Source organism: Mirounga leonina, unplaced genomic scaffold, assembly GCF_011800145.1.
Source record: "Mirounga leonina isolate KUSES-001 unplaced genomic scaffold, KU_Mleo_1.0 Mir_53, whole genome shotgun sequence".
NCBI lineage: Eukaryota > Metazoa > Chordata > Mammalia > Carnivora > Phocidae > Mirounga > Mirounga leonina.
In genome coordinates this window covers 3,840,078-3,863,591 of record NW_023270807.1, presented here as the reverse complement: position 1 = coordinate 3,863,591, position 23,514 = coordinate 3,840,078, and the positions used below count along the sequence as shown (strand labels likewise).

General features: G+C 55.6%; 1 protein-coding gene across 2 annotated transcripts in view; it reads left to right on the top strand.

Moving 5' to 3' along the window:
* The window catches only part of CPNE5 (copine 5), an 88,052-nt gene that overhangs the window by 55,287 nt on the left and 9,251 nt on the right, over window positions 1–23,514 (top strand). For both annotated transcript variants that reach the window (XM_034991157.1, XM_034991156.1), the window contains 5 exons: window positions 2,735–2,839; window positions 10,240–10,281; window positions 12,106–12,181; window positions 18,038–18,091; window positions 21,537–21,598. In XM_034991157.1, coding sequence (XP_034847048.1) covers window positions 2,735–2,839; window positions 10,240–10,281; window positions 12,106–12,181; window positions 18,038–18,091; window positions 21,537–21,598 — 339 coding nt within the window. The remainder of the gene's footprint in view (window positions 1–2,734; window positions 2,840–10,239; window positions 10,282–12,105; window positions 12,182–18,037; window positions 18,092–21,536; window positions 21,599–23,514) is intronic.

Sequence of the window (23,514 nt, the reverse complement as noted above, 5' to 3'; positions counted from 1 at the left end):
CGGGACTCGATGCGGGACTCGATGCGGGACTCGATGCGGGACTCGATCCCGGGACTCCAGGATCATGACCTGAGCCGAAGGCAGTTGCTCAACCAACTGAGCCACCCAGGCGCCCCTGCTGTGTACCTTTAGGCAAGTCTCTTAACCCAATGGAACTTTCTGGAATGATGTAGCCATTAGCTACACGAAGCCGTTGAGTCTGTGAAACGGGGCTCATGTGACTGAGGAGCTTAATTTTTAATTTAATTTAGACTAATTTAAAGGTAAATAGTCCCATGTGGCTAGAAGCTACCATATTGGATAGCACACCTATAACCTCCCCAACTCAGTTTCTTGGTACGTGCAGTGGAGATAATCCTACCATCTCCCTCTCAGGGTTGCTGTGAGGACCACATGAGTTCATATATGTCATTAGAACAGGGCCTGGCAGTGTTAGCTACTGGTTTCCCACCCACCCACCCCATTTTACAATGAAGGGGAAGCTCAGAGAGAGAAAGTCACTTGCCCAGGACTGCACAGCTGGCGGGAGGGGCCCTGGGAATGGAGCCTCACCAGTCCAACTCATGCTCTCCCACACCACATGCCCTAAGCGGAAGTCAGGGTGAATTGAGTTGAGCCATGAGATGTCTGCAGGGACCATTTCCACACCAGGGCCCAGCCCCCACGGCAAGTGCAGCAGGGAGTCGAGGGGTCTGTGGATTTGGTGATGAGGGGCTTGGGGGACCTTAAAGAAAGCAGCTTCAGACCAGAGTCTGAAAGCAGAAACAGGACTACACAGGGCTCAGGGAGAAGCACGGAGGGAGGCAATCGGGCTAATAGCTCAGAAGACCCGGCTCAAGAAACTGGTTGGCAAGGGAGAAGAGACAGAGAAGTCCGTGGGTCCAAAGAGATGGAGGGGGCTGGGAGGGTTCCACAGCAGGTGGGTGTAACTGTTCCAGGTAGGAGGTCTCTGGAGCCCAGCCCGGCTTCTGCACAGGCAGGCGAACTCCCTCCTTTTGAAGCTCAGGGGCTGCTCCTGATTCTCCCTCCCGCGCCCCCCTCCCAACCCTTTCCTCTTCCTGCCTTACCTGCCTGCCCCAACTTGGGCAGCCATGGCCCCCTCCTGTCCCTGTTCTCCATTCCTGTCCTCGTCACCAGCTCCGGGGTGTGTGGGGAGGTCTCCCACATGTATCTCCACACGCCAGTGGGCGGGCGAGAAGGAGCAGAGAAGAGAAACGCTGAGCCGCAGTGACAGGAATGACATTTTGACTTGAAAATTGCCAGAGAAGAAGTGGCAGAGGCTGTGTGGGCACGGGCGGGGCCCAAGCACTTTCCGGGGTGACCTTTCCAGGCTGAGAGGTGGCTGGGGCGGGGGGAGGCTGGGAAATCTCAGGGGGACAGCCTCTGCCCCCAGGTCGGCTCTGGCTCCTGGCCACCCCTCCGTGTTGGCAGGGCAGGCTGCCAGGACGGGGCCAGCAGGCATGGCATGGGGAGTGGGCAGGGACGCTGGATTGGAGCCCGGCGGGGTAAGCCAGTTGGGCACTTTTCGTTTGCAAAGCAGGCTCGGTGGATTCACACTGGGGGAGCCGAAAGTGTCTTAGAGATTGTCTAAGCCAGGGGCCTCACTTTCACTGCCTTTAATGCCAGTGAAAGCTGTGGAAACTCTCCTCTAAGACATACATCTATTCATTAGTTTGTTCCAAAAAAAACATTTAGTGAACGCTTACTCAGTGCCAGGCACTGGTCTGGGCACCAGAGATACACCAGTGATCAAGGAAGACCAAACCCTTGCCTTTACGGAGCTTGCATTTTAGTGACAAAGCATAAAGTAAATAAGGAGAAACATAGACTATGTCAAAAGATAACAGGTAAAGTAGAAAAAAAGCATGGGAGGGGACTGGGGGGGGAGTCAGGGTCAGGGGACCAGGGGTTATAAATTTTATATCAGGGCAGGTGCTTTTATCAGACGGGTGACATTTGAGTAAAGACCTGAAGGAAGTGAGGAGATGAGCCATGAACATGGAAATCTGGGGAGACAATGCTCCAGGCAGGGGAACATCAAACATATGAAAGTCACCCACCCAAGTTCACCCCGATTTCAGGGGTTCGCAAACCCCTAAATCCCATCCACAGATCCTTCCATGGATTTCAGATGAAGAACATCTGACAGCAGCCAGCTCCCTGAGTTTACAGGGGAGGGATCGGCTTGCTCAAGGTCACAGAGGCTGGCTTGCTCAAGGTCACACAGAGAGGTGGGGGAGGGGGGCAGAACCCATTATCTCCTGACACTCCCCACCTGCTGCTGGGAATCCTCTCTCAAGTGTCACCAAGAAATGGCCATCTATGTGGTGCCTGGGTGGCTCATCAAATGTCACCAAGAAATGGCCATCTATGGGGCGCCTGGGTGGCTCAGTTGGTTATGCGTCTGCCTTCAGCTCAGGTCATGATCCCGGGATCTTGGGATTGAGCCCCACTTTGGGCTCCCTGCTCAGCGGGGAGTCTGCTTCTCCCTCTGCCCCTTCCCCTGCTTGTGCACACGTGTGCTCTCTCTCTGTCTCAAATAAATAAATAAAATCTTAAAAAAAAAATGGCCATAGTTAGTGCCTGGATGCTGCTAGTGACAGGCAGCTCATCACCATGCAGCTCTGGCTTCCACTGCCTGGCAAGTGCAGAGATTAATCGTTTGGCCCCTCTGTTGACCTGGATTCTGCCTCCCTGGGTTCAGGCCTGACACCTTCCGGCTCTCCTTCACCAGGTTCACCATCTGCCACAAGACCGAGGTCATGAAGAACACCCTAAACCCAGTCTGGCAAACCTTCTCCATTCCTGTGAGAGCGCTCTGCAATGGGGACTATGACCGGTGAGATGAGAACCTGTCCCTCCCGGGTGTTAGGTGCGGGCTGTCCCTGGGCAGTATGGCAGAGCCCCCTGGAGCAGTGCTGTCCCTGCCCCTCGCCCCCCTGGGCAGTGTCTGCCTCCTTCTCCTCACAGGCCTGCCTCCCCACCCTGCCCTGCCGCTGTCCCCCTGATCTGGCAGCCCTCCCCTGGTGGGGACCTCCCCAGGCTGGGGGAATGGGATGCCGGGGAGCCCTGGTGGGTGTTGGGTGTCCCGGCCTGGAGCTCCGCAGCCTTTCTCTTCATGATTTCCAGTGGAGGGGCAGGCGGAGACAGGATGGGGGCTCTAGATGCAGGCAGAGGTGGCCACACCAACCCCAGCTCCTAGCAGATGGACCCTGGGGGGTCAGGATCCCAAGATAAATGGGGGGAGAGGGGCGGAGTACAGAAAATTCAGGAAACTTTTTTGATGTGCTGCACCCTGCTCTGATTACATGTCGGCTCTCACCATTGTTGTTTGAGTGTAGGTTGTTGGGTGTAGATACGGGGGACCTGGTTTCTAACCCTGGCTCTGTGACCAAAAAGCGCTGTCAACCTGGGCAAGCTTTGACCTGTCTGAGCCTCAGTTTCCTTATCTGTAAAATGGGTTTTAAACGTCTGCCTACCTTCAAGGGTTGCTTAGAAGCTCACATGACACAACCTACACAAGAAAGCCCTGGTGTGCATAAAATACCAAATCCCGCATTTTGTCCACAAACGTTGATTGACTTCCTACCATGTGCCGGGCACTGCACTAGCTCCCGGGAAATCAGCAGGAAACCAAACACACAGTCTTCACCCTTCACCCAACCTTGTGGAATTTACATTCTCATGGGGGAAGCAGACATTAATCCGATAATCACACAAAGAACCGCGTAATTACATGTTGTGCTGAGTGCTGGGGAGTGGGGGGCACGTAAAATGGGTGCTGTATGATGGCATCAGTCTGTGTAAAGTCACGAGAACCTGGCCTGCTTTCCTGGGGATCGCTGTTGCCGGCGGATGAGCTGCCAGTCGGGAAGGGACATACTAGGGCTCCCCGGGGAAGCCTTGAGCAAGCTGGGCCTGCTCACAGTGGCTCCTGACTGGGTACGTGTGGCGCAGTGGAGTGGGAATGACAGAGTGGATGGCCTTCAGACACCCCCGTCTCCCTCCAGGAAACCCTCAGGCCACCCTATTAGGTTGCTGATCCAGGAGATGAGGTGGCTCCTTTTCCTGCCTCTTAGCGGGGACTGATCTGCCCGTCTGTTCCACTGGCGGTCACTGACCACCTACTATGTGCGCGACGCCTCGCCTGCAGTTGTGTGGCATTCAAGGGAATGTAGCCGCGTTTCCATCTCTAGGGAGCCTCTAGTCTGACCACAGAGAGCTCAGATGTGCACACATCTGCATTTTAGATAGCTAAATAATTGTGCAAAATGAGACTGGAGACAAAAATAGGCATTCCAGCCAAACGAAGCCCGGTTACATGTCTGGCCGGGTCCTGGGGCTTCCGGGGGCCTGCAGAGTGGGAGGACAGTCTGGTTGGCGCAGTACCGTGTGAAGGAGGCTTGGGGAAGGCTGGGAGGTGCTGGGGGGTATTGGTTGCTGGAAGAATGATTGGGATAGCGAGAGGCGACAGGAACAGAGGGGAAATTCGAGACTGGGGGATGGGAGAGCGTAGCAGTTCAAGTCTCACGGGGTGGGAGGAATTGGGATCTGTGGCCCCACTACCCAGAGGTTGTTGGGGGTCCAGCTGACCCCCGACAACACTGCACCCAGAGAATCCAGCCTTGTCAGGGACAGTGAGGAAGGCAGCCGGGCTCAGAGGCCTGGGCTCACTGTTCAATCACCAGTGGAAGTGATGGTACAGCTGGTGGGGAACACCTCCAGAGGCCCCCATTCACCCCCTCGCAGGCTGAGCCCCAGACTGGTTTCCCTCCAGCATGGCCAGGCAGCTCAGGCCCTTCTCCACAGCCAGGAACAGATTGACCGTGACGTGACTGACAGTGGTGTTAATGGAGGGGGCCAGGCATGTCACGCGGCCCCTCTACCACTGAGCTCTAGGGTGACCTATGTACCCAACAGCCACTTGGGAGGAGCAAGCGTCCGGGAGGCCCTCTCAGGGCAGCAGAGAGGCGGGTTTGTGCAGGAAAACGAAGCCACTTTTCCTCTCCCCCCGAGGTACCTCTTGAAACTCACAGACACATTCAGTTTAATCCAGCAGCCGTGTCTTCCAAGCAGGCCTGGCACCGGGCACCATATTGGGTCTGTGGGCATAGTGAACATCAGACCCGAGCCTCCCTGTTAGGTTGCTCCCAGGCCAGAGTGGGAGACAGACAGGTAAGAATAAGAATAAGAATAAGAAGAGGAAGAAGAAGAATAGTAGCAAAGGGTCCTGTAGCACTCCTGTGGTGATTTATGTATATGAACTAATTTCATTCTCCCAGCAATTAGTGTTTCCCCTGAAACGTGCTAATACTACCCACATTTCACAGGTAAAGAAACTGAGGCCCAAAGAGGTTAAGTGGCTCACGTATGATCTTACTGCCAGTCAATTATAGAACCAGGATCTGGAGCCAGGCAGGCTGGCTAGAGAATTTGTATTCGTGACCCTCGTGCTCTGCGGCCTCCAAATGGCCAAGACCTGTGTGAGTGGGGCCCGTTTGGCGGGGGGCTTGCCCAGGGACTCGGGGCAGGTCTGCTTTGAGCCTGGAGGTGAAGACGCAAAGGCCTTGCCATCAGTCTAGATCTGGGGGTGAAAGGGACGTAGAGGTCATTTGTGTTTGGAGCTGGGGTTGAGAGACAGAAATGGAAGGGAGCCAGAGTGGGCTGTGGGACAGGCATGGTGGTGCTCTGCCGAGGGGAGAGGACAGAGAGCTGGCAGAGGTGAGGTGCCCGAGGCCCTGCACAGGTCGGGAGCTGGAGAGAGACGCGGAGATGGTCGGAGAGCTGGGAGGGAACCTGGAGAGGGCAGCTGGGGGCAGAGGCCTGGGCTCAGGGGAGAATCCAAACAGAAGTATCAACTCCTACCGTGAAGAAGAGGGCCGGGAGGGTGAGAAGCAGGGAGCTGTGAAGAAGGACAGTTTACTTGGAATGATGGGGGTGGAAACAAGTTAAGATTACCAAGTCTTTCGGACATGGATCAAATTGTGCCCTAATTGGTTTGAATACATTATTTTATTTTGCGAATTGAAGTTTCACAGCAACCCTAGAAGTTGGGTCCTAGTGACATGCCCATTTCACAAACGGGGAAACAGAGGACTGGAGCTTATGTATCTTGCCAAAGCAAGGAGAAGGTACATGCCCCTTCTCCGGAAGTTGCCTTCCCCAGAGGCAGAGGTCCCCCCTGCCTTTGCTGTGTCTCCAGTCCAAACCCGAGCGAGCCAGCTAAGCAGAGCTGGAGTCAGAGGAGCTAATGTCAAGATCAGAGCCAGGCCAGCCCTCCCGTGGGGTGAAGTGGGTGATGACAAGAAGCACTTCCCCAGCGTTTCCTGAAGCCCCTCTACTCTGCCCTTGAACATTCTGTAACTTGAGGGTTTATTCCCCCTTGAGCCAGATGCTCCTAGTCGGACTGCTCTCCCTCACTCACACCTTAATGTTGAATGAGTGGATTGGAAGAGAGTCAGTTTGTCCTGGGTCCTCCCCTGGCAGGGGACAGGATCCCCTAGGATTGGGGGCTCTCACATCCCAGGAGCTTCACACTTTTGAGGGCCTGCTGGAGAAGGGAAATACTTCTCCCTTGAACCCCACCATGTGCTGAGTCCTGGGAGGGGGCCCAGCCACTTCGTATGACCACCTGACACATGCAGAAGCAGCTGAACGCAGACTGAGGAGGGAAAGCCTCTGCAGTATGGCTGGGCTTGCATGGGGCCCCGCCATCCAGTGTCACTGCCCGCCCCCCAGTGAGGCCCGACACCCCTCTTCTTCCCCGAAGCCTCTAGGACTGTTGGGCTGACTCGGTCAGTTTAGGGCCAACCCCTGGGGACCTGTCAGCCCTGGAGAGGCTCATTAGGAGGCAGACGTGCAGCTCTGCTCCGAGGAGACTATAGATAGAGCTGTGGGTGTGCGGGTATGCCAAGAGGGAAGCCTGCGGGCTCTGCCGGCGTCCCTCAGCCCTGCTGGCCTGCTGAGGCTCACACAGACCCAGCTCCATCACCGCAGCCCCAGGCGTCCAGAGACCCACAGGACACTGGCTCCCGGCCCCAGGCCTGGCTTCCCAGCCGAGCCCCTGTGTGATGTGGGGAAAGCCACATACACACTCCGGGCTTCCCTTTGTGATTTTGTGGAAGGAGCGAGTTGTTACTGCATGGTAGCTTCACCAAGTCGTGAGATCTCAGGCAGGGGATGGGTATTTAATAGTATTTATATTACCTACTATATGCCAGGCACTGTTCTAGAAGCTGAAGATACAGCGGGGAACAAAACAACCCAAACTCCCTGGTCTCGTGGAGCTGACATTTTCATGGTGAATAGCAATTGTGTGGAAGACAGGGGCTTGGATGAAAGGCTGAAGTGTTTTAGATGGAACAGAACGTGTCCAATATTGGTGTGAATGACATGTGAATGATGTAGTTGACTTCTCACAACAATGCCAAAGTGGGTGCGATTATCCCATTTTACAGAGGGGTAAACAGAGTCCCTGGGGGGGGCCAGTTACACAGGGCTACAAGGTACCCGCAGCCTTCTCTGGCCCCCTCACTGCCTCCCAGATTAGGGGCTCTGTGTTCTGAGCCTTTAATGCCAAATAAGATGTTCATCTTGTGGGCAGCAGAGGCCCATTGTGCCACACCCAGGAGCCCCTCCTCTAGGGTCCCATCCCCAAAAGTCACAGTTGGTCTCATGTGAGCCTTCATTAGGCCTGTGCCAAGGGGTTGTTCCTACAGCCCACAGGGGTACAGAGCTGCCCCTAGAGTAGTTGGAGCTGTGTCTGGCTTCTGCCGCTGCCTGGCCCTGGCTCTGGGCACCGTTTCCCTCACCTCCTCCCTGGGTGCTGGAGGCTGCTTCCACGGAGCTGATCTGACCCCCAGGCTGCAGCTGTCCCTGGAGCCTCTGCTGCGGCCGGGCTGTTTGCACAGGAATCTCACACCCAGGGGTCTCAACCTCAGCTGCAAGTTAAAATTCCCCAGGGAGCTTTTAATAGTCCCCCTGCCCAGGCTGTACCCCAGAACAACTGATGCTGAACCTCTGGGGTGGCGCGCTGGCGTCAGGATTGCTAACACGCGCCAGGGGATCCAGTGTGCAACCAGGGTGGAAACCCAGCACTCTCCTCTAGAGAAGGTCGGTGGCTCTGGCCCTGCATTCCAATCAGCTGGGGGACTTGCCAAAACTACCCGAGCCTGAGTACTATCCAGCCCAGCTAAATCAGGCCCTCGGGCACTGGGATTAAAAAAAACAAAACAAAACAAAACTCCTTAGTGATTTTTGGGGTATCCAAGGCTGTGGCGGTAACTGGGGTCCTCCTACAGCCTCTGAGCATGTGGCTGTCACTGATCCAGTTGCCTGAGGGGCTGGTGTTGGTGGTCTCAGGAGAGGCACTCCTTGCTGCGGTCCCTGAAAGTCCCCTGCAGAGCCGCATGGCTCTGGGAAGGACTGGGGGACTTTGGCATTGTGGGGCGGGGTCCTGGCTCCTACCCTCGCCAGCTCTGTGACCCTGGGTGCATCTGTTAGGGCTCAGCTTCCCCACCTGAAAATGAACATGCACAGCAGAGCCGCTTAGGAAGCCTTTAAACTAGATCCCGGGGCCCTGCCCAGAGCTGCCAGGAACTTGACCTGGGGCTGTGTATGTCTGAAAAACTCCCTGGTGATTGGCCAGGTGGCCAGGCTTGGATGCCATGGAGGTCACCTCCAGCCGTGTCATTCCAGGAATTGGAAGTCGCGGAGCCCAGGTACCCAGGCAGGAGTGTCCCTGATTTAAGTAAATTTCCTATGAAAAGCAATCCAAGTGTGGCCGAATGCCAAAGCGGAGAGGAGGAGGCCTTTTACAGAGACCCACCTGTGTGCCAGGTGGGCTCCGTGACTCGGCTTTGGAGCTGTTCGGCAAAGCCGCTATTATCCCTCCTTGAAAAAGATGGTCTGTGGCTCAGAGAGGTTCAGTGACCTCTCCAGGTCCCACAGCATCTGCATGCCAGCCTCTTTCTTCTCTTTCCAGCTCACCAGCCCACCTTCAGGGGCCTAGATTTTTTTCTTTCACCACAATTCACTTCAGAGAAACACGGTGTTTTGTTTTTCACAAGAATTTAGAGGATTCCTTGAAATGACGGGCTTCCATGCCTGCCCCCATTTAACAGTGCGGTCACAAAAATCCCGGCTGGTGCACGGCCTCCCAGACGTTCCTTCCTGGGCAACAGTGGGTGCCCTGTGGCGGGCCGACCCGCACCCCTCCCGGAGGCCCGGGGAAGGCTCATCTGCGGGGAGACAGCGCCTCCTGCTGGGGGCCGCGCCGCCCCGAGGCCGACTCGTCGCACACCCGCAAAGACGGGCCGCGGCCCCGGGCGAGACGATCTGCGACTAGATTCCCGGCCCAGGCGGCTGCCTCTGCGAGCCCCGTTTAGGACTGACGGCTGGAGACCCCGGCTGCCCACGCCTCTGGCGCCTCACGGTACCCTGAGCCTGCAGGGGGACCCTGGCAGCTCCCCCTTCCCTGGGCCTCCCTGGAGGACCACCGGCACCAAGGGTTAACCCGCAGCCCTCCACCTCCCTCCTCCCACCTCTGGTCGGCTAGCCTGTTGCCATGGAAACGGGCTAAAAATAAAATGGGCTCCCAAAGCCCAGCCCCATGCACAGGAGTCAAAACAAACTAATTAAAGCAGCCAGGCTAAAATGTGAAGATAATTACACCCTCACTCAGGAGCCAGTCGTGGCAATGGAAAGGCTCAGCAGGCCATCCCTGACTCAGGGGGGCCCTGGGCCCCTCCCTGCCGGGCCGGGCTGGGCTGGTTCCCCACCGCTCAGACTCCTCCGACTGGAGTCCCGCCAGCACGCAGTCTTGTTACCCCTCCCCAGGAGAGCCCAGCCTGCTCTGGCCTGAGGTCCCACACTCCCACTGCAGTGCCCCCACCCTTGATAAATCCACACTATGGTTTCATCCTGGGACCTGCGTCCCATCTGGGGTGGCCAAGGAGAAGGTGGGGTGAACTGAAATCTGAGGCTGTTTTTCCACATCCTCCCTGAAACTCAGGGAAGTCGCTACACAGCTTTCGGGATGCCTCTGTCCCTAAGACCTTTGCTAAAAGGCCTCAAGATCGTTCCTTTGTCTCTTGGGCCGCTGCATCTCCACCGAGGGCCCTGGAGCCTGGTGGGTGTGTCTGCACGCGCTTCTGGCCCAGGAGCATGGGAAGGGCCTGGTCTCAGGGCCACGCAGGTGCCGGGGCAAGCCCACCCCACCACTGGCCCTTTGCCTTGCAGGACCATCAAGGTGGAGGTGTACGACTGGGATCGGGATGGCAGGTAAGCAGGCAGGAGGGCAGAAGGTGAGCAGGGATGAGGGCAGCCCCAAGGGGTGGTTGGGCCCTGCCCTCATATGGGGAGAGCTATGCCCATGGCACCTCTGGGGGTGAGGGGGCCTGGGTTTTCCAGGGGTGGGGGCCCGCTGCCCCAGTGGCTTGTCCCTGCCCAGCTTCACTGAGGCACCAGAGGCTCTCTGTCCTGCATGACATGGTTCCAGGGGTCTCTTTTCCTCGAATAGCTGCCTAGCAGCCAGCCCAGTGCCTAAAACCTCGCCACATTTGGGAGAATTAGGATTTTCTGAAATGTGCCTATTTGAACGTACAAATACGAGTGACCCCCTGAGCATTCATTCATGTTCTCCATGTGAGGCTAAGCACTGTGGGGTGACCGAGGTGCAGAAGACAAGCTCAGCCCTCAGACACTCCCCCTAGTCTAGTGGGGAGGCCCTTGGGGTATCAAAGGAACGTTTTTGCAGGGAGCAGGCCCTGAGGGAGTGGGCTATGGGAAGGGTAAGCTTTGACGCACATGAATGGTCCCTGGAGCCAGTACGTGAGTCTGAGTTGGGCCAAGCCTGGCAGGTAGGAGGGCACTTCTCACTCGGGTTGTGGGAGGCCAGTACCCTCCCTGTCTGCGAATGTAAGTGCCCCCAAGGAGCAGTGTCACTGGGAATTCATAGATGAGGACAAGAATGGACCTCTCCTGGCTCTAGTCCAGAAACCTCACTGGCTCCCGCTTGTCTGTTGGACCACACCCAATATGTCATCCTGACTTTGGGGACTCCCTCCATTCTGTGGCACTAATAGGGGTGTTGCAAGGGGGCTTTCAGCCCCATAATCTCCATCTGTACCTCTCAAGTCTGTGATGCGGATACAGGGTGCTGTAAAGGGAAAAAACTGGGGACAGCCACCAGTCATAGGGTCATCAAGGAGCTCGTAGTTTGAGTGCTGAGAGCTATAAATATGTAGTCAAAATCCAGAGTGGGCTCCAGGCAGGGCCAGGCCCTGGGGACATCTCCTGGGCCTCACTCTCCAGCTGCTCTGGGGGCCCCCCAGGCTGCCTCTTCCCGGGGCCAGGACAGCGAAAGGCAGCCAGCCGTGGGGGAGACAGGGGTTCACCTGTGGAGAGGTTTTGCTCCCCTTAACGTGAACACACACTGTGGGGGCAGAGTCCCAGAAGGCGTGGCCACTGCAGAAAACCTCCAGCTACCTCAATGGACATGACACAGACGGTCTTTTCAAAGACCGTTATTGGAAAAATGACAAATACATAGAAAAAGAGGAGTTTAATGAAGGCTTTTAAGCCTATCATCTGAATTTAACAAGCGTTACGTGTTGCCACATTTGCCCTATCTGTTTTGCTGATGTAGTTTAAATTATAGACATCAAGGCATTTCTACCTCTAAATATCTCATTGAGAACATCTAAAAAAATAAGGACATTTTCCTACAGAACCTCGAATGCCATTATCACACCTGACATGTTGAACAATAATTCTTGAATACTATCTAATATTCATTTCATATTTAAATTTCTCTGGTCTTCCCCGAAAGCCCCAACACTGCTGGTTTTGTTCAAACAAGACTCCAAGTAGAAGTGGGTCCCCTTCTCTGGGGCCCCACTCTTTGCTAGGTGACCGCTGGCTTTCCTGTTCTGCGGGGGACACTGGACTCTTCCCAGAGACCCAGCCTCTCTGCCAGCGTGCGCCCCTGGAGCCGAGGCCCCAGGCAGAATCGGGAGCCAGGGGAAGGGACGTGAGAGGTGGGGAGATGGGCAGAGGCAGTGCGTGGCCCGGGCCACACCATCCCACAGAGACCTTCTCTTGCAGCCACGACTTCATTGGAGAATTCACCACCAGCTACCGGGAGCTGGCCCGTGGGCAGAGCCAGTTCAACATCTACGAGGTGAGGCGGACACCCGAAGTCTGGGGTTTGCTCTGATCGTGCCTAACTCCCAGCCACTGAGGACTACCGTGGGCCATGGGCTGGGCTGGGGGTTTTGCATGTTCTCCTGGGAGGTGGCTCTTATAGTCCCATTCTACAGTAAAGGAGCCTGAGTCTCAGAGAATTGAGGGAATTTGCCCAAAGACACATGGTTCAGTAAGTGGCAGAATCAAGAGGCAAACAGTGTCGGCTTGCCTGGCTCCCGAAATCATTGAGTTCTAGTGCCCCCACAAAGCGCTCTTCTAACAAGATGGGCGAGGAGGGGTGTCAGTGGGGCAGAAGGTGGGGGAGATCCAAGGTCCTGAGCTCAAGGTGGCCCTCTGCCTTCAACCGAAACAATTTCAGGGCCTGATGAGTATCTTACTGTTTCTGGAAGGGAAGAATCAGAGGAACAGGAATCAGGATGCCTCCATCTGGATCTGGAGAACCTGGACAAGGCCCCCAATCTTTCTGGAGATAATAGTGTTTGCCCTCCAAGGACAATGTCTTCTGCTGAGCCTTTGCTTGTTTGTGCTCGCCCTCCTGGAATGCCCTCCCAGCTTCCAAATTTAGCTTGAGTTCCAGCTCCTCGGGTGGCCTTCCCAGCACTCTGGTCTCATGCTTTCTCCCTCGTGTGAGCTTCATGGACAGCACAGTCTGTGCTAGACCCACTTAACCGCAGATACTTCTTTTTTTTTTTTTTTAAGATTTTATTTATTTATTTGAGATAGAGAGTGAGAGAGAGCACGAGAGGGGTGGGGGGGAGGAGCAGAGGGAAAAGGAGAGCAGGCTCTCGACTGAGCAGGGAGCCCGATGATGATGATACGGGGCTCAATCCCAGGACCTTGGGATCATGACCTGAGCCGAAGGCAGATGCTCAACCAACTGAGCCACCCAGGTGCCCCAACCACAGATACTTCTAACCCTAATAACTGCTTGGGTTCATACCCTGCCTCTACCATACTGGCCACGTGATGTGGGCTAAGTTCCTGAACCACTCTGTGCCAGGCACAATGAGAATTAAAGAAGTCACTAGAACAGTGCCTGGCCCCTAGTGAACGTCACTGCTGTCTTCCAGTATCATCTGTTGAGTGCCAGTGTGCCAGGAGATTTCCATCTCACAGCAGCCCTACAAATGGGCTCTCTCCTCACAGGAACAACCCGCTCAGCTAGTGACGTTGAAGATCAGGCTTCGACTCCCATCACCGAGTCTGAACCACTCCACACTCTCCCTCCCTCACCCTGGGTCTCTGTTCTGAGTGGGCAGGTCTCGAGTTCCGGCTAGATGGAAGCTCCCTAAGGGCAGGCTGGGGGACAGCCCTTCCTGGGCCCTCCCTTCACGTGGGCCTGGGCAGCGAGGGGCACCCGGTAGGTGCTTATGATCCAAGCACGTACTGAATTCAGTTGAACAAGGCCATTGTGAAGATGGAGCGTGGGTGCATTTCTTTGAAAGGGCTCTGATCCTCACAGTTAATTGCTTTGTTTTCTGCATCAGCAAAGGGAAAGGCTGTCTTCGTTCCCCCACCCAGGCGGAGGGAAGCGGGCTCCATCCTTCTCCGGCTGCCTTTAAGGAGATTTTTAGGGAAGGCAAGGGAAGGGATTACATCTCTTGGAGTGTGGCTTTTAAGAGTGCTTGACAGGCTCAGAAGAGGCCATGAGCTCTCAAGCTAAAAGCAGAAAAGGTTGGATTGACTCATTTTCTCCATCGGAAACACCCTTGGGTAGAGAAGGAATTAAACCCTGGCAGTCCCAGGGGGGCCGGCCTTGCCCTGTGGGCAGTGTCACTGGAAGGCCTTTCTAGAGTCCAGCTGCCTGAAGAGAGAACAGGCTTCTGCCAGGAAAGACCATCTTGGGCCCTGGCGTCACCCTGGGTGTCTGACTCGGATGTCCACCCGTCTGCTGGCCCCTGCTCAGACTCAGCCCTCCCACACTGAAGGCATTGGTTGAAGCTTCCCCACAGCTATGCCCTCTCCCTGGCCAGCCGGCTCCATCTCCTGGGCCGCCATCATGGCGGCCTGGGGAGTCATTCTTGATGCCTCCTGCCCCTCACCCCACATCCACTCCACAACTGAACTCCCGCTCCTCCTCCTACCCACAGACTCTGACATTTTGTTCCTTTCACTCCCATCCACCCCCACCGCCACCCTCCCCGCTGTGTGGGGGGCTTTGCACCTGCACCCCTAACAGCCTTCCCACCTCCTTCCATCCCCACTCGGTAATCCAAGGCCTCCTCCGAAATGGTAATCTGATCACATGGCCTCTCTGCTTAACCTTTGGTTGGGCATCCCACCCACTGCCTGGCTGGGGTTTACACAGAGGGGCAGGGAGGAGATTCAGAATGACGCCCCCACCCCAGCTGAGATACTACAGGGCCTTTTACCTACAAGGTGGAGTCCAAGCTCCTCCACACGGGCACCATGCCCCAGCAACCTACAGTCTGTGTGCAACCAGTGGGTGTGTGTAAGTAGACCCATACCTCCCACCCCTAGGAGGCCCCTGGGGTCTTGCCCCTGCCCCTTCCCTCTGTTCACCATGACTTGCAGCCCCATTACGCCCTCTGAGGCTCTCTGAACCTCCCTGCTGGCTCAGCCTCTGTGCTTCGCTCCATGGTTCTCCCCTGGGGCCCCCTTTGCTCTTCACTTGGTTGGGCCTGTGGATCCTTGGGGACTCCCTTTGGGTATGATTTCTCCTCCAGGAAGCCTTCTCTGCTTGCACACTCACTCCACCCGCAAAGTCTGAGGGAAATACCTCTCCTCAGTGCTCCCTCCCTGCCTCCCCCACCCCCCTGGCTATTATTACCTGTTTGTCATACTTCCCACCCCCTTAAAGACCATGAGGCCCGTAAGGGTGGGGGTGGCGTCTCACTCACTATTGTATTCCCAAAGCCAGCACAGCTCCTGGCCCCTGGGAGCCACTCGGTGGCTTGCTTGCACAGGAGGGCCGACCCCAGACCTGCCCTGGGGGCCTTAGGGCTCCTGGGGGTGTGAGGCCAGGAAGAGGAGAAGGCTGAGAATTCCAGCCTGGGAGCTGGGAAGTTCCTGGCCTGGCCCCCAGGGGGCAACGGTGCCCCACATGGACCATCAGGGTGCGGTCCCTGAGGGCTGGAGAGGCTCGCTGGTGGGGGTGGGGTTGTGTGCTGGGAGTGCTCGAAACCTCAGAATAAACAGGGCGTTTCTTCAGTGCCCACTTCAAATGAGGATCTGAGAACAAAACATGGCTTTAATATTAAAACAGTTATAATTAGAGAGTGGAAATGTGGAATACAGGCTAATTTAAAGGTAACACAGAAGACTTCAAAGAAATGCGCTTATGGCCAGGTCTTTGGGCGACACCCAGACCCCCAGGAGTCCATGTTTGTTCTCCTCAGCTGGGAGGGCTACTAGGGAATAAAAGTTTGAGATGTATTCAGATCTCAAAGTTCTACACCCTCATGGGACAGATTGGGACACTGAGGCACCGTGCGGCATTGGAACTTTCCATGAAGGTGTCTGTGAACACCACATCATCTGTGTGGCCTTCGTGTCTGTGGGGGCTCTGAGATTGTTCTGGGCTTCTCTCCCTAGGTTCACAATTTCCACCTGCAGAGCTCGCCAGCCCTCCCCACGTGAACTTCCCACCTGGGACCCCAAATCCAGCTCTTCCTTCTGTGTCTACCTGGCCACCCCTGACCCCTTTCCCTCCTGCCCCCTCAGGCCCGCCCTGGGCCCGAGATCTGTAGTCACTTCTTGACAATGCTGTTTTGCTATAGCCCAGTACCTGTTCCAACAACCCCCAGGCCCTCATTACCTCTCCCCTTGCTGGACTCGTGGGGGTGGTAGTAGTGGTAGTAATAAGAATTAATAGCGGCTGACACGTAACGTAGTGTTCACTACATTCCAGACCACGTCCTAAACGCTTTCCTTGTATTGACCTATTGAATCCCCATACCTTTCTATAAGGTAGGTACTTTTTATTCCAATTTTATAGATGAGGAAACTGAGGCACAGGGAGGTCAAGTAATTTGCCTAGGGTCACACAGCCATTGGGTGGCAGAACTGGGCAGGTAGACATGCCCCTGATATCTCTCCTTCTCCCTCATGCTCATTTCTGTCGGGGCCCAGCATCCTAGAGCCTGCTGTGATCATGGCCCCCTCCCAGCCTAGAGGTCATCAGAGTTCCCTGCTGGCTGCTGGGTGATGTTCAGACATTTAACTTGGCACTCTAGGCTCTCTTCCAGCCAACCCAGTTTGCTCTTTCACCCTGTGGTTCTGCCGTCCAGTTCTGTAGCCGTCCCTCCTCCCCCAAACTATCTCCTCCAACTGGAATGCCCTCCCTCCAGCTCCCCATGCCCAAACCCTTCCTGCCCTCAGCACCTGCCTTCAGCGCCACCTGTCCTGGGGGGCCTTCGCTGATGCTAGGCCAGGAATGGTCCTTCCTTCCTCCAACTCCTTTCACGTTTCTGGCTCCCCTTTTTTGGTGCCTCTTGTCCTCTGTCTCCTGAGGACAAATCTTTCTCCAACTGGAGTGAAGATTCTAGAAGAGAGGAACTGATGTCTCCCACTCGCACCCCATAAATATTTGTGAAGGAATGTGTTTGTATTTGTTACCAAGGTGACACCCAGGTAGGCAGCACTGACCTCGGGGCAGGAACCTGGTTTCTAATTTTGTCACTACGCAGAGCACCTCGTGACCTTGGGCAAATCACTTCTGTCCCTGGGCCTTAGTTTCCTGATCTCCAGGAATGGGTATCAACACTCGTTCAGACAGAAGAGGCCTCTGCTGAAGACAAACCTGGCCATCCCTGCGAGCAAAAGAACAGGGGGTGGGGGGAGGGAAGGGCCGTGAGTTCACCAGACACGTGGAGGGGACAGAGCGGGTGTGGAAATCAACCCGCTTGCTTCCTTTGATGGGGGATGAGGGCAAGGTCGGGCCTGACCTTCCCCTGTGGAAACAGAAGAGCCGTGAGGCTTCTAGCCAGTGCAGATGCAGCCCATGTGAAAGCCCCCTGGAGGGCTCACGGGGAAGGTACTCCCCCTCACTGGGCCCCCTGGCTTCTCAGTCTCCACGCTACCCACATCTTGGACTCGAAGATTCTTTGTGGGGGTGAGGGGTGCTGCTCAGGGCATGGCCTGATGTTCAGCAGCGTCCCTGGCCTCTGTCTTCTCCCCCAGTCATGACAACCAAAGTGTCTCCAAACATGGCTGAATATCGGAGTGGGGGGGCGGGCAGTTGAGACCACTGAGTTAAGCCCACCCACAAGTGATTTTTTAGCATCTGCTAAATAGGCCTGTGATATATTCTCCAATGACAGGTCTGGTTTGGAACGAAAGCTTTCACATGAGGAACAGTTAAGGAAATTCTAACTAGACTGTAGTTGGGGGAGGTGGAAAGGGGAGCCCCAAAGGCCCCAGGGCAGCCCTAGGGCTGGATCTCCAAGGAGGAGCAGGGAGGATGGGAATTGGTGGAGGGTGGAGGGGAAGGCATTCGGGGTGAGGGAAGCAGCCTGAGCCGACATACAAGGGCAGGCACAGACAGGGCCCCTTTGCGACATGGAGCCTCCTTTGGCTGCATTGGGTGGAGGGCGTGTTTGGGGGAGCAGTGGGGAAGAAGGTTAAATAAATATTATTCCTGGTATGTTTGGTCGTGGAACCAGGTCTAATCAGGAAGCCCACTTGCATAAATCTAAATGCCAGTCTCTCACAAAACCTCCCGGACCCTCCTCCCCTGGACCCCCAGTCTTCACACCCCACATTCTGCTTGCTAGGGCTGGAGCCATACCCACGGGTCGTTAGAAGCTCTAGGAGCCCACCCCTGACTGCTTAGAGATGCTTCTCACCTGGTACCTTTTTTCTCCTGCAGGTGGTAAACCCGAAAAAGAAAATGAAGAAAAAGAAATACGTGAATTCCGGCACCGTGAGTAGCCACGCCCCTCTCTGCAGCCAGGTATAAACATTCTGAGGCCTGAGCTAGGTCCGCCGCCAGGAGTCGTGTGTGTCTGTGTGGGCTCGTGCGGGGTGTGGGAACCAGACCTGGAGAGTTGGGGGTGGAGACGGGTGGGGCGGATGGAGCAACAGCCCCGGGGGGTGGGGGGTGGCCAGTGTAGACAGTAGACGGGAGACGGGCCACACCACAGGCGCTGTGATACAGAATGAGAAATCCCAGAGAGAAACTCCCGCGGGGACTTCCTGCAGAAAGGGAGAGGAAGAGGAATAGTGTGCATTGGGCCCTTAACTCTGGGGAACTCCCCACTGAGGTGCTTTTCACAGGTTGTTTCCTTGAGAGGCAGACATTATCATCCCCTCGTCATAAAAGAGGAAAACCAAGGCTGCCAGCAGGGAAGTGACTCACCCAAGGTCACAGAGCCAGAGAGGCACAACCAAGGTCACAGAGCTAGAGATGGCAGTCAGCACTACAGTTAAACTGAGAGCTGGCAGCCGGCGATGCCCCTGTTTGCCGCGATGATCCTAGGATTACACGAGCCCCGTGGCTTCTGGGGGGCTGATCTTCAGGACATTCATGCATTTATACAACAAACCTTTTCTGAGTGCTACCGTGTTCTAGGCATGAGGGATACAGCTGGGAACAAGACAGACCCAAATCTCTGCCTTCCTGGTACTTATATTTTAGTGGGGGAGACAGAAAACAAATATATGTGCATACATGTACCTGTATTTGTCAGGTGGTTATGTTTGCTGTGGGAAAAAAAGTATAAGAAGGTAAAGGGTTAGGGAATGCCAGAGACAAAACTACTATTTTATATTAAGTAGGCAAGGAAAACCTCTTCTCCGAGAAGGTGATGTTTGAGCACAGATGCGAAGAAGGTAAGGGAGCAAGTATTGAGGATATTGGGGAAAGAGAATTCTAGCTGTAGGGATCAACATGTGCAAAGGCCCTGAGGTGGAGCCCACAGTGCATTTCTCGAACAAGCCAGCATCTTTGCCCTGCAAATATATTCAGCGTTGTACCCTTCCTGTCCCTCCCTACTGTAGAGGTCTGTAGCCCCGTCAGCTAATGCAGCCACACTTAGTCGTTAGATTTAAGCAAACTGCAACTCCAGACCTAGAAGAGGTCCTAGTCAGGGAGCTCTGGGATTCCTCTGAGGAAACTTATTTTCTCCATCTGTAAGATGGGGCTAATAAATCATCCCTACCCTGCTTACTGCACTGGCTGGCTGTGACAGAGAGCTCGAGAGGCCTTCCAGTAAACTGCAAAGTACTCTGCTCATTCAAAGGAGACGAATTTTAACAGCTTCCCAGTCAGGCTTGGAGTAATATTTGCTTCCTCCAAAGCCGCAGTGTCTCTCAGTGGGAATGTTGTCAGCATTTTGGACAGGATCATTCTTCATGTTCCGGGACTTTCCTGTGCATTGCGGGGTGCTTAGCACCCCTGGCCTCAGCCCTGGCTACCGTGGTGCCGCAGTCACTGGCAGACCCCCGAAACTTTCCCACTCGTTCCCCTGCCCCTAGGGGAGGCAGCACCTTGCCCAGCTGAGAAAGCTTGGATGTACAGCTAAAAAAAAAAAAGTTGGAAACAAGTGATCTCCTTCAGTATTCTTAGAGATAAGGAAACAGGCCCAGAGAGGGGACATGATTTGATGATTTGTCTCGGGTCAGTCTTCACCATAAGAAATCAGTCAGGGCCCAGGATGCTTTTTTTTTTTTTTTTTTTTAGATTTATTTATTTGAGAGAGAGAGAGCTCTCTCACGTGAGCGGGATGGGCAGAGGGAGAGGGAGAGAGAGAGAGAGAATCTCAAACAGACTCCCCGCAGAGCGTGGAGCCTGACACGGGGCTTGATCTCATGACCCAGAGATCATGACCTGAGCTGAAATCAAGAGTCGGACACTTAACCGACTGCACCACCCAGGATGTTTATTAAAATGCATATACCCAGTCCAGTTCCCTGGGGTTTCATTTTAGGAGACCCAGGCTGGGGCCCAGGCAGCTGTGTTTAGTGCTTCTCATACCTTAATTACTATGTGCAGAATCTTCTGGGGATCTTGTTAAAATGCCAAGAATCTGCATGTCTGCATTTCTAACCAGCATCGGGGTGATGCTGCTGCTGCTGGTCCAGGGGCCACACTTTGAGCAGCAAGTGGCTGAATCCATATGGTCAGGCAAGTTAGGGAATTACTTCATCCCAAGGCCTTGAGGGGGGTGGTAGGTGGGGAGTGGGGTTCCAACCCCAACTGCAGGTTAGACTCATGTGAGGAGCTAAAAAAGGGTCCAAGGCCAGAGGCCTACCCCCAAAACTGATGTAACTGGTTTGGGGTCCTCACCCAGGCTGCAAGAGGTTTTCAGAGCTCCCCAGGGAGTCTGGCGGGCATCGGTCAGGGTAGAGGCCACTGCCATAGTCCACTCCTAGTGAAAGGAGGCTTTGTCCATCCAGGCGCCTAACACCCTATCCACAGCAGGTAGGGTCTCCAGGGCCCAGCACAGCACCCACAGACCCTCCTGTTATTTGGGCTGATGTCAAGCAGAGGCCCTCCCTGGCCTACCCAGAGAGTTGGTAAAGATAGCAGAGCCTGCACCAGTAGGGGGTTCCCCAAATTCTAGGGTAGAGTTCTCTGACACAGGAAGAAGATCCTCTGCCCCAACCTTGCCTCATTTAATTGGTTTTGGCAGCCGGGCTTTCACTTACTTGTCTCCGCAATCCTAAATCATTATTGTAATGAGCCGCCAGGTAGCTGCCTGTCTAGGCACAGTCAATGCCAAAGCCGTCACGGGGCAGAGGTCAAAAGGCGTCTGCTCTGGAGAGGGGGCCGCAGGTCGGTTACCTCCCGGGCAGGAACAGGCTACTTATGGGGGTCTTGGGTCTGAGAAGGTAGAGATCAAGAGACATCCGAGGGGTGAGTTGGGACAGCGAGGTTGAAGATCTAAGCGCAGACCAAAGGGGCATGTTTTAGGATGGATCGTTAGCGGGACAGGGAGCTTGTCAGCACTGGCGTGTTGGTAGGCCTGTGTCAGGAAGACCCCCTCGCCTTCCACACTCCATGCTGGTATCCACTTAGGGGAAACTTGTGCTCTGGGTTTGAGCCCCGGTGCTCCAGGAACAGCGACTGGGCCCTGCCGGGATGCAGGTGGGGATCAAGGTCAAAAAGGCAGGCTCTGGAGTCAGACCCGAGTTCGCTTCTCACTCGGCCAGGTCCCGGCAGTGTCCTTGGGCACATTGCATCACCTCTTTGAACCTCAGTTTCCTTGGCTAGAAAATGGGATAATAGCTGTGCTTCATAGGGTTGTGGGTACCGTATGCAGTGGAGTAGGCAAACCTGGCGGGTGCTGCGTTCCCCCTCACTTTCAGCAAACCATCTCCCCGCAGCTCTGAGCTCTGTACTGACCAAGCTCCCTCCTGTTTTCAAGGTCACGCTGCTTTCCTTTGCTGTGGAGTCCGAGTGCACATTTCTTGACTACATCAAAGGAGGGTGAGAAGAGATCCAGCCCAGTTTCTTTGGCTTCAGGGAGAGGGAAGGGGCCCCACATATGGGCATGAGCAGCTCTGGTCTCTTTGAGGCCCTGGACATAGCCTGTGAGCCCTGAGCAAACTCCTGTTTCTGGCCTTGGACAACTCACCCAAAGCCCTGCATGCCCCTGGATCCTGAGTGGCTACAGAGGGTCCTCCTGAGCCATGGAGGCCAGCCTGGGTCCTGTCAGGTCCCCTTGCAGGGATGGGACCCCGAGGTGGCACGGACTCCGTGACAAAGAGAACCAAGGGCCTAGGGAGACGGAAAGAGCTCTGGACTAGGAATGAGAGGCCTAGGCTCTAGGTGCTTCTTAGCCATGAATTTGCTGGATTACTTTGGGCAGGTCACTTTCCCTCCCTGAGCATCAGTTTCCTTCTCTATACACACAGAGGTTGGAGTGAATTCTAATGGCCCTTCCTTCTCTGAGCTTCTGATGCCTGGTCTGTCAGGGGGGGGGACAGTGATTAACCTGCCCAATGGCATCAGGGACCTCTAAGGGGCAGGAGGCACTGGGGGATGAGCCATCAGATGGTCCCACAGCCAACAGGTGGTCAAATATGAGCTTAAGGAGCAGAAAGAACCAGAGGGGTTGGCATCCAGGCAAGGCAGGCAGGAGAACCTGCGGGCTCCAGCCAACAGCTCATGGAAAGAGAACCTGACTCCGAGGTGAGGTTAGTATGCTCCCTCCCAGAACAGGGGCCAGGTCAGGGTGTGGGGAGCCGAGAGCCCACAGGTGCAGGCAGGTGAGTGACTACACCTGTCTGGAAAGAAGACAGGCAGGGCAGGTGCCAAAGGCTCATCCCAGCCAAGTGGGCATTTGGCTGCCAGCTTCTCCAGGGCAGAGGGAAAAGTCAGGCCCTGGGAAGCCACACATACTCTCCCATGACACCACGCCCTGCTGCCTTGAGACTGGTTTCAAGGTTGCAAGCTCTCCTACCCGCTGAGCACACACCTCCCTGCAGTCGCCCGGAGGCCCCCCGCTGCCTCTCTCTGCCCCTCCTCTGAGCCCACTCCAGACCCTGCCCCTGCTCCCTTCCCCCATCAAAACTGCCCTGTTCCCTAGCTCATGAAGCACCCTGCATTCACATTCTAGAGCACCTGCTAATTTTCAAACAATCCGCATCCTATTTATCCTTCCTCTTGGCACGGCGCCCCTCATTTACAGAACATAGTGGGCAGGGCGAGGATGATGATCTCCATTTTACAGAACTTGCTGGTGGCCGCACGCCCAGCCCGTGGCCGGCCTCCTCCGGGCCCCGCGTGCAGCATTTCTTCCGTAGTACTGAGTAATCCAGGCCCTGCCTGCCTCACAGCTCCCAGGTGGGCTGTGACGCAGGCAGGCGAGCCGGGTGGAAGGGCTGGGTGCTGTGATGTCTCACGGAGAAGGAGCCCTCAGAGGCGGGCCTTCTGCGCAGAGCTGGACCCGCAAGCACCGGGCAGGGTAGCCCGCTGGTGCCAGCCGTGGCCTCCCCCCGCCCCCCACACCTGCTTGTCCTCGCCAGAGACCTGAGTGAGGGAGCCGGCTCCAGGGAGTGAGAGCTCGCTCAGGCCTGCGTGTCCAGACAGGCAGCTGATGGAGGCCTTGGTCTTGGGATCCTCTCCTCCCTGGCTTCCCTCCCCTGCCCACCTGGCCCCGGAGAGTGCAGACGGCCACCTCGGCTCCAGCCCCAGGGCATAGATGGGGCTGGGTGCTCAGCAGCCGTTCTGCCTTGCTCTGCCCTGAGGCAGGAGGGGCGAGCCTACAGGGAGTAGCTGTCCCACAAAAGAACCTGCTTTCCAGCCCCTTCCTACCCCAAGTCATTTCAGAACCCAGAGCAGGGGGAGACCAGTTATGGAGTAAGGCTTGCCTCTTCCTTCACCCTGATTCGGAAGAGCCC